We start from the raw sequence: 12,396 nt of genomic DNA, 5'->3' as shown, positions 1-12,396 counted from the left end.
TGTCTTAACTTAATTTATTATCTTTTAACACATACAGGTAGATAAATTGTGAAATGATACATACATAAAGATAATACAGACATTTATACAGTAGGCATGCGGATGCACCATGTGAGAGAGAGGAAGGATTGAGCAGTCCTGAAAAGGACTCTCGGTAATCTTTCTTGAGGGTGTGTAGTCCTGAAAAGGACTGTTGGTGTAGTCTTGAAAAGACTGTTGTAGACTGATTGTAGTACGGATGGATGGTGGAAGGATCTGTCGTGAAGATATCTATCGGTGTGCGTGGGTTTCCTGTAGACTTGGGGAACGGGCTTGCCGGATGGCGATTTGGTAACGAGGACGTCTAGGAAGGGGATGCTGTTGTTTTGCTCGGTTTCCATGGTGAATTTAATGCTCAGGTGATGCTGGTTGATGTGGGCGAGGAATTGGTCTAAGTCACTTCTGCTATGCGGCCAGATGACGAATGTGTCGTCGGCATATCAGAGCCAGAGAGAAGGGTGTTGTGAGAGAGTCTGGAGTGCCATTGTTTCGAAGTGCTCCATGAAGATGTTGGCTATAACCGGTGAAAGAGGCGATCCTATGGCTGCGCCTTAAAGTTGCTAGAAGCAATTGTCTCGCCATTGGAAGGAATTTGAGTTGAGGCAGAAGTACATGAGGTCATGTATGTCATCCGATGTCGGGGGAGTTCTGTCGGGGAGGGTGTCGTCAGCTTGAGGCGTCATCGCTATCCGGCAAGCCCGCTCACCAAGTCTACAGGAAACCCACGCACACCGATAGATATCTTCACTACAGATCCTTCCACCATCCATCCGTACTACAATCAGTCCCCAACGCCCTCATTTCAGTTACCATTTACCTGAAGAATAAGTAGCCGACATCTTGGACATTCCCTTTTTCAACAAACCGTATTTGAATATTCAATTTACATAATCCCTACCTGGGTATTAAGTAAATCAGTGAGATGTTCAACTAATCTTACAATAATTGAAATTTGGGGTGAAGGTGTTTATTCAAAGTCACAGATGTATAAAATAACAGTTTGTAACATGGAAATTACAACATGTACCATCACCCCATCCTGACTCCCATGACCACACCACTGAGTCTACCAGGGAAAGTTACAAAGCTACAATAACAAATGCAATTCCTGTTCACTCATACATAACATTTTGGTTTAATAAACCATGAAATTCACTCAGCAAATCATGACTGTATCATATCACCCTCAATCTTGTAAGCTCCAAAGGATTTACATCTCACAAATTGGAAGGCTAATTCCTACGCAACCTAATTTTCATACCCTTTACAAAAGTGAGCAGTGCTCACCCAACCGTGAATTATTTTCGGACTTTTTGGTGTCATATAAAAGTTGAGTTTATGAGCTTGCCATACATATATAAAACCTTTCCCCCAGAATTATATATTTTTTATTCGGCAGCCATTTCTAAAGTGTATAGTTTTGTTTGGGACGCACTGTAGAAGGAAAAAGCAGTGCAGTGAAGGTCAGTGTAGATATTATCATCATCCACTTCTACACTTAGACGAAAGGAGTAGCAGTGTAACTATATCATCCAACATTGCAGTTGCATCCAATTATGCAGAGAGAAAATCAATGCTTCCGGTTCTTGAAGCAGGTATAATAGGGCAGCAGGGTTTCAGTAATCCTTCAAAATTCTTCCAACTTGCCACTGGATCAATAACAAGAGGACATGATTTCAAGATTGTTAAACAACGTTTTAACACAAGACTTAGGCAGTATAGTTTCTGAATAAGGAGTGTAAACAATTGGAATGCCCTGCCTAAGGAAGTAGTCAATGCTACCACCATTAACCAATTCAAGTCATCCCTAGAAAGGTATTGGAGAAACAATTCAATAAAGTTTGAACCATACTTGAGACGGGATGCAACAGTAAAGAGGGACAAATAAGCGAAGCTTCCAGTCTCTACACCCAAGTATACCCAAGTAAGTAAGGTAAAGTGGAATGTTTTGATAGACTCAGGATCTCAATTCAGTGTTATCAAGCAGTCCGTGGCCGATAAACTGAATCTTCAAGGTACTAAAACTGCTATAACATTTAAGAAGATAGGCGGACAGGAAGGGACTGTAGAAACCATGTCTACAAAGTTCCAGTAAAAGCTGTAGATGGTAATTCGCTAACTTACATGATACGAGCAGTAGCCCTACCATTCATAAGCGATGTGAATGAAGTAGACATCAAAGAAATCGCAGAAGTACTGAAGATCGATCACCAAAGTCTTCATTGCAGAGGTGGAGACATCGACCTGTTGATAGGCATAGATCATCCTACCCTTCACACAGGTCATACACGAGAAGCGGGAAAGTTAGTTGCAAGATAGTCACCAATAGTCTTTCATTGAATGAACATAAACTATACTTTTTCATGTATGTTCAATAGTTACAAGTATCATGTTTAATATATGTTCGCTTCATTGAGATGTACTTGTAAGATACCGTACTTGATGTTTTCTTTGTATGTTAGAAGACACCACCATTAATGTTAGCATGTATTTAGTGTGTGTCAGATTAACAACGTGCGGGTACAGTTGTCAGTGTTATGTATTTCTATTTGCCATCAGAAATTGGCTTAACCCTTACTGTACTCGGCCGTCGATTGTCCGATGAACACAAAAATTTGCATGTTTGTAGATATTTACGTAAGGAACAAGATGGTATAATTAGTTTTTTCAGAATACCCGGTATGCACATTTTGTCGTTAGCCTAATTAATTATGCAAAATGCTAAGTTTATGCATTTTACAGAAAACGTGTCAAACTCCACTTTTTGAATGTTGAAACTCATTATTCATATGAAACTTCTTTTCTAACACAAAAAAGTTAATTTAATGTAATTAATAATAATGATAATTTATGCAAATTTTGATGCGATTTTTTTTTGTTTTGATGACATGCGCATACTAATTGTTATGTAACGCCTTACAGGTTTATCCGATTTTGACGAAAATGGTATCAAAATGTGCGTAAGACTTGAGGGAAAAAGTCATGAAACGACAATTCAAAATTCCAAGCGGTTGCGGCGCAAACCCCCCCCCCCAAGTGCAGGAAGGGTTAAGATGCAACGTGCCTGTTACGAGGAATGTTTTCCCGTTAAACCAGAGTTCCTGCAAAAGAAGTGAGTTTGCTCAAAGTATAAATATAAGATGAAATTTAGCCAATTTAATGTACATTAGTTACATGGTTAATTGAACGGTATAGATTAATGTGAGTTAACACGTATGAGAGTGCGCGTGAAGGACGTGTCACATTGTAGATTTGTTATCGATAGTGGGCGTGTGTAACACGTTGTATTAGATAAAACAGTCATTACAAGTAACAAGTAAATCCTTATATAAAGTACATAGCTATAGAGATTGATTTCATTAGTCATTTATTATGACAGGTACATTAGTATGTGAAAGGTCACATCATGCAAGTACTCAAGTAATTATTCAGTGTAATAGATTATGCAGATAAGTGAGCATAAATTATAGAAATAATTTACAGACTTAGTTATTTTTACTAGGTATAAATGAAAACACAAGCACAGAAATTGAAGTGCAATACACAAGTATTCATTTACATGTGCTAAATGTCTATATGTATTCTTGTTATTTATTTTTATACAGATTGAATTGTTACGACTTCTCAAGAATAAAGCACACCAGAAGTCAAATCCAATTTGCGCAGACTGATTTTCTTCGGGGTAATTGCTGGGTGTTTGAGCCAACCAAATAGGTTGGGTAGTATTTGGACCTGCTCAGTTAGGCCTGAGTCAAAACGGTTCCCCGCCCGGTCCCCGACCGTGACGCCGAAACCCGGGTTTGAATGTTCGAGTTTCAGGTTTCAAAATTAAATTTCACACTTGAAATAAAGAACTTGAAATATGCAATTCACAAACTTATATTTCAATTTAATTAAATAAATATGCTTTTGAAATAAATGGATATTGTTTCAGTTTCTTGCAGCCTCAATTTTAGAGCAATAAAACACTTACCGTCAACTGAAACGATATCCATTTATTTTTTAAAGCATCTTTATTTAATTAAATTGAATATTTAATTGTTTTGAAAGCAGAGACTGTAAACCGGCTAGCATGAGCAAAATAGAGAAAGAGGAGTACGACGTCATCTACAAGTCATGTGAGAAGAGAGGGAAACAGTGGATGGATCCCTTTAAGTGGAGGAAAGATCCTCATCTACTTCCTGATAATTACATCCAGGCAGAGAAAGTTCTTCAGTCTACAGAGAGAAGGCTAGTCAAGAATAGTGAATACGCAAAGGTGTATGACAAGCAGATGAATGAGATGGTAGAAATGGGCTTTTCACGCAAGTTGTCAGAGAAAGACGCATCTTCATACAAGGGACCTATTCACTCTGTATCTCACCATGCAGTAATCAGCCCAGAGAAAAAGAGTACCCCGGTAAGGATTGTTTTCAATTCGTTGGCAAGTTTCCAGGGTCATGCACTAAATGATTACAGGTTAAAGGGTCCAGATTTACTGAACAATATGCTTGGGGTGCTATTGCGGTTCAGAGAAGCCACAGGTGTGATAAGAGATATATCAAAGATGGATCATAGAGCAATGACCCCAGAAAGTGACCAGCAAGTTCACAGGTATCTGTGGAGAAACCTACAGACCGACAAGGAGCCAGACGTAATGTCAAGACCGTCTTGACCTTCGGCGATAAGCCATCGGCTGCCATGGCACAGATCGCCCTTAGACGAACAGCCCAAGAAGGGGCAGAGAACCACCCGGAAGCAGCTCGCATCATTCGAGAGGATAAGTATATGGACGACATATAATAATAATAATAAAAACGTTACTTATAAAGCGCTTACCACCAAAGTCTCTAAGCGCTATACACACAAAATAGACTGACATACAATTACATCTTATACAAAACATATGCTTTTCAGTGTCTTCGAAGGAGCAAGCGGTTAAGCTAACAGAAGAGCTAGACACCATATTAGCGAATGGAGGCTTCCGCGTCAAAGGGTGGTCATCGAATGAATGAACGATTGACAGATAAGGACTCAGGTGAACAGAAGCAATCCAATCTGCTAGAATCTACAGATGAAGAGAAAGTCTTAGGAGTTGGATGGAACAAAGAAACTGATACCTTATCATACAAGGTAAAGCCGGCTGAGACTGAACCATCACTAACGAAAAGGAAAACTCTGGCTCGTATCGCTCGGATTTTCGATCCTCTAGGAATTGCAGCCGCCTTCCTCTTCAACGCCAAGATCGGCATGCAAAGACTCTGGTAGTTAGGACTAGGATGGGATGTAGAGTTACAACCTGAAGAGGTATCAAGATGGCTAGCACTGTTCAAAGAAATGAACAACTTGAATGATGTTGCACTAGATAGGTGTCTAACACCACCAACAGCAGAGCAGAAACCTACGTTGTGTGTTTTCTCAGATGCGTCAGAAAGCGCTTATGGAACATGTGCTTATTTGAGATGGCAGCTCACTAACGGACAGTTTCAAACCAAATTCGTCACAGCTAAGTCAAGAGTAGCTCCCTTGAAAAGGCTCACGATACCAAGACTAGAGCTACATGCATCAGTAATGGCCACCAGACTAAGTGCGACGATCAAGAGAGAGCTGAAGTTGGATTTGGAAGGACAATCGCATTATCGTGGATCAGAAGTCAAGCCAGGAACTTCAAGCCGTTTGTTTCAGTCAGAATAGGGGAGATTTAAACTAACTCAGATCCACAATAGTGGAGGCATGTGCCTGGCCCTTTGAACCCAGCAGATAACATTTCAAGGGGTATAACCATTGATGAGCTTGAAGGTAGATGTAAGAGTGGGCCAGAATTCCTAAGCTTACCAGAGGAACAATGGCCTGCTGAGAGAGTTCAACCGGATCCAGTCGCGATCGACGAAAAGAAATGCAGCATCAAGAGAGTCCTCCACGTAACTGAAGCAGAGGTAATAGATAGTTCAAGATTCTTAAGCTGGAGGAGACTTGTACGTGTAATGGCCTACATACTGAGATTTGTTCGCAGGTTGAAATCCAGAGTTCAGAAGAAGCAGGATGAAGCTGCAGCAACCGACATATCGTTAACGCCAAGTGAGCTTGATGATGCCGAGACATACTGGATTCAACACGCTCAGAAATCGCTACGCGAGAGATTGAAATCCGCAGGTTTGAAATCGCTGAGTCCATTCATAGAGGATGAAATAATTTGCGTTGGAGGGCTAGTCGACAAAGGCTCAATGTCATATGAAGATAAGCATCCCATTCTCCTACTGCGTAATCATCCAATCTCCTTTCTTATCACACATCATTTCCATGAGAAGGGTCATGATGGAGTAGCGTCGACAGCGGCTAGATTCAGAAGGAGATTTTGGATCATAGGGGTGCATAGGTTAGCTAAAACGAACAAATACAGGTGTGTAAAGTGTCGATCTATCGAGCAAAAGATCGAAAGTCGGAAGATGGCAGATTTGCCTCCAGAGAGAGTAGCCCCATTTACCCCACCTTTTCATTATTGTTCATGTGATTATTTTGGGCCAATTCAAGTAAATATTAGCAGGAACAAATGTCTCAATACACGAGCTGTGCATTTAGAGTAAGCCGTCGATTGCTCAACTTCAGAGTTCCTACAAGTGTTTCACAGATTTTTTCGCGATTAGAGGACAACCAGCCCGCATGTTCAGTGATAATGGTACACAGTTAGTAGGCGCAGAAAGAGAACTTCGAGAAATGGTAAAAGGTTGGAACGATCAGCAGTTGAAGGATTTCTGCGCAGAACGTGGAACTGAGTGGAGATTCATAATGCCTCAAGCTCCTCATCAGAACGGCACCGCCAAGTCGCTTGTAAAAACTTGTAAAATCGCGTTGAAAAAAGCGATAGGAAGCCAAGTGTTAAGACCGTTTGAACTCCACACATGCCTACAGGAAGTCGCAAACTTGGTCAATCAACGACCAATCGGAAGATCACCGAATGACCCAGACGACGGTGCGTACTTATGTCCCAATGACATGTTGTCGGGAAGGTCTTCTTCTATATAGATACCTCAGGGTCCTTTCAAAGAAACTAAGAATCCTAATCATAGGGTAGAATTTGTTCAACGGATTGTGAATGAATTTTGGAAGATATGGAATGTGTTCCCATCGTCAGTCCCACGACGTAAATGGAACACAGAGAAACGAAATGTACGAGTTGATGACGTGGACATGGTAGCTGACCATAACGCGGTCAGGGACAAGTGGACTATAGGGAGAATTGTTCATGTCTATCCTGGGTCAGATGGGAATATTAGGAATGTGAAAGTGAAAACTGTAAACACTAAACTTACCAGACCAATAACTAAAATAGTGGTCATTTATCCATATCTGAGGGATATGAAATTTGAGTTTGATATAGGTTATAAGATAAGGACCATAATTGCCCTCATCTGGGCGGGGAGTGTGTTTCATTGAAAAAACAGTTTCTTTAATCATTTTTTAAGATCTTTTCTTTAAATTTTGTTTGAAACTTGAAGACACCATAACATGAGTTTTTTGCAGACACATTATGTTCCAGAGAAAATCAGAGTATGAGTATTCCGGTGGGACAGAAAGTCCCCAAATCTGTCCTTTTACGTTAAGTTTAACGCCCCCCATAAAGAAAGTTTAAATCATGAAATACTCAATACTTGTTTAATGAAGGATAAAAATGTGTAGATTAATTCAAAATTGAGATATAAGCTGTGCCAAATTTTGTGTCGACGTGTCAAATAATTTGGTATGTGCGTACAGCTTCAAGTAGGATACTGTGCACGCTTAAGACTTTACGTCTATCGGTCAAAGGTAAGTTGTCGTTTAATAAGAAAAAGCCGTAAATTCAGTGGAAAGTGTAATTTAACGCAGAGACACAAAATATTGCACAAATATATTTATGAGAGTGTGAATGGAGTGAGATGTTTGATAATAGTTTGATTATTTACTTACAAATCAAGGTAACCAAGATCTGTTTTAAGAGTAAGAAATAATTTCACCATGCATGAAATCTGGCTTGCAAAAAGTTGGTCACTGCTTTTAGGGTCATTCACAAAGTGAAGTGTTTTGAGGACCTGATATTTAGTTTGTAGAAATACTGCATGCATATTGAACTTTGGTTGCTCATATGAACAAAGAAATTTGTTTATTTGGAGAAAGTAAGCATGTACGTATAACAGGCACCTTATGCAAGTGTATGAATTAAAAGATTTAGTCTTGGCAAATTAAAGAATGCCATGCTATTTGTATAAGTTCATAAAAGAAAACACTTAATGAGTGCGCATAAATTGTATGCAAATTTCTAAAGAATAATTTGGTCATTTCTTTAGTTGTATCAAAAGAAAGGAGATTTACAAGTTTGATAAATTCTCATTTTGGCTGAGTTGAAAAACAGCAACAGTTATTTAGCATGGTAGATTGAATGCAAAAGAAGTCAAATTTGCTTCTGCGCATGATTATTTAGGTCAGTTGTAAAAGTCACTTTGACAGGTGTATGCTATTGGAGGTGATACATGTATATGCACATGCTTGTGCTCTGAACATCATGGAGTTACTTTTTGGTTGAGATATTTGGCAAGAAATACAGGGAACTATTCAATGACATATCTTGTGTGTAACTCTACGACTGAATATCTGAATGCTAACACCGGATTTTCTATCTGCATTTTCTCTTTGATTGCAGATTGAATAAAACAGTTATCCAATACAAAGCGGCGTCCGTTCTTATTTATTGAGTGATCCACAAAGTATTTGTTGATTTGATAATCATACACAATTTGTGCAGATGCTGTTATTTTGCGTGTATGTGTTAAGTGGGGACTGGTGGTGACATATATATATACCCAGAATATTATTTTAAATGGAAGAGAAGGTTTCTCACCCTTTCTGCAGAACCCAGGATGGTAATGACCTGCTTGAAGACATCAATTAACCACATCTCCTAAGATGTCTTGTAGGACAGACTGCATAGGACCTTTGTGGTACACAATTAGTTTTTAATACCCACTTCCCATTCATTTTATAATTTTAAAAAACCTGCTGTAGCTTACTGCAGCAACCCTCTTTGCAGGATCCTTGATGGTTATGACCTGCTTGAAGACATCAATTAGCCACTGAGGATTCAGGATCACCATGTCTCGTAGGAGAGACTGCTGGTCTTCAATGCCTCCATAGTAGACTACATAACCCAGGTCGTGGTAGAAGGTCAGCATCGTGAGAAGTTCACGCTCAGGTTCAATCCCCATTGGCTGCGTTAGTACCTTGGTCTAGGAGAATTTAAAAAATGGCTTTAAAATCATTATATGATTGGTGAAAAACATCACAAATAGTATCCATCAAATAAATGAATATGGTAACAGTAACATTACATTTAATTTACACAGGGCATATAAAGAATATGAATATGATAATAAAGCAATAATTTTTAAATACAGAAGGCAACATGTAGCCTGAATCTTATGCCAACATTTTCAAAGGCACTACATCCTACTATTAAGACAAAATTGAAAGGGTATCATTGATGCCTTTTACATGTAATAATATAGCATTACATATTCCCAACAATACCAAGAGAGTTGTATGTAGCTATGAAGAAATGAAATAAGGATTAAACTTAAATTTCCTTGAAAATAAAAAATACATAAAAATCAATTTGTTAAAAACTTCAGTACTTAAAAATGGCAAATTAAAAAAATGTTTCAAACGAATAAAACCCAATTATATTTTTAAAATTTAAAGTTTAAATATGAACTAAATGTATATACAATTGCTCTCTCATTTGTTTCAACTCATATACCTAAACATAATTTATTTGGAAATGGCAAGAAAAAACGTTGCAGTCCTACCTCATCGAATGACAAGTGATTCTTTTTATCTGCAGCTAGAGCTTCCTCAAATTTGAGCCATCTGATTGGAATCTCTTCTCCCATGTAAGGCTCTTTTATCGCTTCTTCAACAATATCTTTCCTCAATTCGCCTATCTACAAAGGAAAGTAGGAAGGTTTATTATTTAAGAAAACTCTACATAGTGACATGCAGCTCAAGGCTGATATTGTCTGTTTTACAGAGTAATCAGATATTTACATCATATTAAAAACATTAAAATACAAAAGCAATATCACAAAATAACAATGGTAACATCATACAGCAATATAAGAAAAGATTTACAAAAATGTATCGAAGATGTGGATGAATAGTTGTCAACATTATTAAGGCAATGTCATCAAATAATCAAAGATAAATTCAATTGAGCATGTTCAGGAATATTAAACTTATATGAGAGGGGATAATTTCACAGATGTAGCACAGAAATGTGGAGAAGAATCGGCAACATTATTACCAGAGGCAATTAAAGCATCAGGCTTGTGTCATGTCTTCTAAGAAGAATAACTATATAATTATGTTTGTGAAAAGTCAGATATTAAAGGTACTTTGTCCCATTTGCAGGTAAAACAATTGTAAATGTTAAATTCCAATGGTATTTGAAAGACAATACTTATTTGAACTTCCCTCAAACGAATAGGTTTGGAAATAGCTTTTTGTGCGAAAATAAACGACCATCAGTTGTCGAATCGACTTAAGTAATTGCAATCACCCAAGTAATAGTCTGATTTTCAGACTCTTGTATCGAATGGTGGTACGTTTTATGCTGCACAAAGATTCAATTACTTTAAATTTGGCCTTTACAAGTAGTGGATTTTTTATGTAGATAAATGCTCATATAATGTTAATAAACCATTCTTATGTAGCGCATATCACAAAAATAAATTTAAATCTCTATACGCTCAAAAACAAGAAGAGAAAGGATAATAGCAGACATGAGGGAAGAGAAGGGAAAGAATAAATGCATTGTCATAACATTGTACTAATTTAACAAACAAACAAATGTGTCTTTAAGAGGCTCTAAACAAATTCTACTGTATCAACCTGCTTAAGATGACTAGGTAATTTATTCCATAACTCTGCAGCTGCCTGTTGAAAGGATCTCGCACCATAGTAATTTGTTGATATTGAGGGAGGAACTAGCAAGGATTGTGACTGAGAGCGAAGGTTTCTTGTCGGGCGATATTTTGTTATCAATTGTTGTAAGTAATCAGGGCCTAATCCTTGCATGCACAAGAACACCAATGTCAAAATCTTAAAATCAATTCGTTTTTACTGGAAGCCAGTGGAGTTTTATATGATACTGAAGTCGAGTGCGAATTACGAACCTTGCCGCAGAGTTTTGGATTCTTTGCAACTTCTGAATTTCATTATCAGGAAGACCATATAAGATACCATTACAGAAGTCAAGGCTAAAAACTACATGAGCATGAACAAGTCTTTCTGTGGTCCACTTTGAAAGAAAGGGATGAATTGTCCCAATCTTATGCAAAGCAAATGATGCTGCATTGCAGATAGGATTCACACGAGCTAACAATGTCAAGTGTTCATCTAGTCTCACACAAAGGTTTCGAGCCGAGTCAGCTGGGTGTATTACAGTGTTACCAAATGAAATATATACATTGTCTTAATTTACTTGTGAAGTAAAGGACCTCAGTTTTATCCTCATTGGGTTTAAAGGTGAATTTGGAAGAAAGTAATGAAAATATGCATGTTTGCTATTGTTGGAATGCGAATATGACATAAGGAATACAAATATATTGATTGACATGAATTTGCATGTGTTGTTAAATTATTATTAGACATAGAAAGATCAATAGTGTAAGCAGATCGAGGAACCCGGAAGCATTGATATTCTCGTTTGTGACGTATTTCCGTGGACTGTTCCTAAACCCAGAAGAAAAAGGGATAATTTCAATGTTAATAGGTACACAAGATGAGTCATTTTTTTAGTAGATTTTGCAATTTTGGTGATATTTAATGAAGTGTTTTATCAAATTTACAATAAAGTAATAAACATTCTTTCAATTATATAAGCATTGGTTACTTCCCGATGTTTGGTTTCCTTGAAATATTGACGTTTGGTACTGTAAAATTGATCGTCTTGCAGATCCTGACACACCGGCTTCGCCTATATTTCGCGGCATGAGGAAAACTTGCGATAGCTCAGCCATTCGTAGTGCAGTGTTAACTGTGTTTCGTTGTATTGCAGCGTGACATTTTTTGGAGATGATAGTTGTTTTTCTCAGGTTATAAATTAGCTGAAACGTCTGTCAATCGAACAAATTAAGCAAGGAGAGCGCGATTAGAATGTATGTGAGCTAAAATGGTTGTATTCCTCGGCTTGTAATTGTAGTAGTAGTAGTTGAAATGTCTGCTGATCAAAAAAACTCAGCAAAGAGAAGGGTAAGAATCGTCCGGGTAGGACGAAGAATCACCCCCTTTTTCCTATCAAAGACTTCTTCAAATTATAATTTCAAGTGGCCAGCCAGATGCCCAGAGGAG

General features: G+C 38.0%; 1 protein-coding gene across 1 annotated transcript in view; it reads right to left on the bottom strand.

Moving 5' to 3' along the window:
* Positions 1-7,146: 7,146 nt before the first annotated feature.
* The window catches only part of LOC105444431, a 51,456-nt gene continuing 46,206 nt past the window's right edge, over positions 7,147-12,396 (bottom strand). Inside the window, exons 14-16 of the mRNA XM_030988804.1 lie at positions 9,855-9,989; positions 9,046-9,275; positions 7,147-7,270 (exon numbers count right to left, since the gene is read on the bottom strand). Coding sequence (XP_030844664.1) covers positions 7,147-7,270; positions 9,046-9,275; positions 9,855-9,989 — 489 coding nt within the window. The remainder of the gene's footprint in view (positions 7,271-9,045; positions 9,276-9,854; positions 9,990-12,396) is intronic.

This window comes from Strongylocentrotus purpuratus, unplaced genomic scaffold (assembly GCF_000002235.5).
Source record: "Strongylocentrotus purpuratus isolate Spur 01 unplaced genomic scaffold, Spur_5.0 spur5_scaffold_18, whole genome shotgun sequence".
In the NCBI taxonomy this organism is placed as follows: Eukaryota; Metazoa; Echinodermata; class Echinoidea; order Camarodonta; family Strongylocentrotidae; genus Strongylocentrotus; species Strongylocentrotus purpuratus.
The sequence above is the reverse complement of the archived record's forward strand: the minus strand, read 5'-3'. Positions and strand labels throughout refer to the sequence as shown.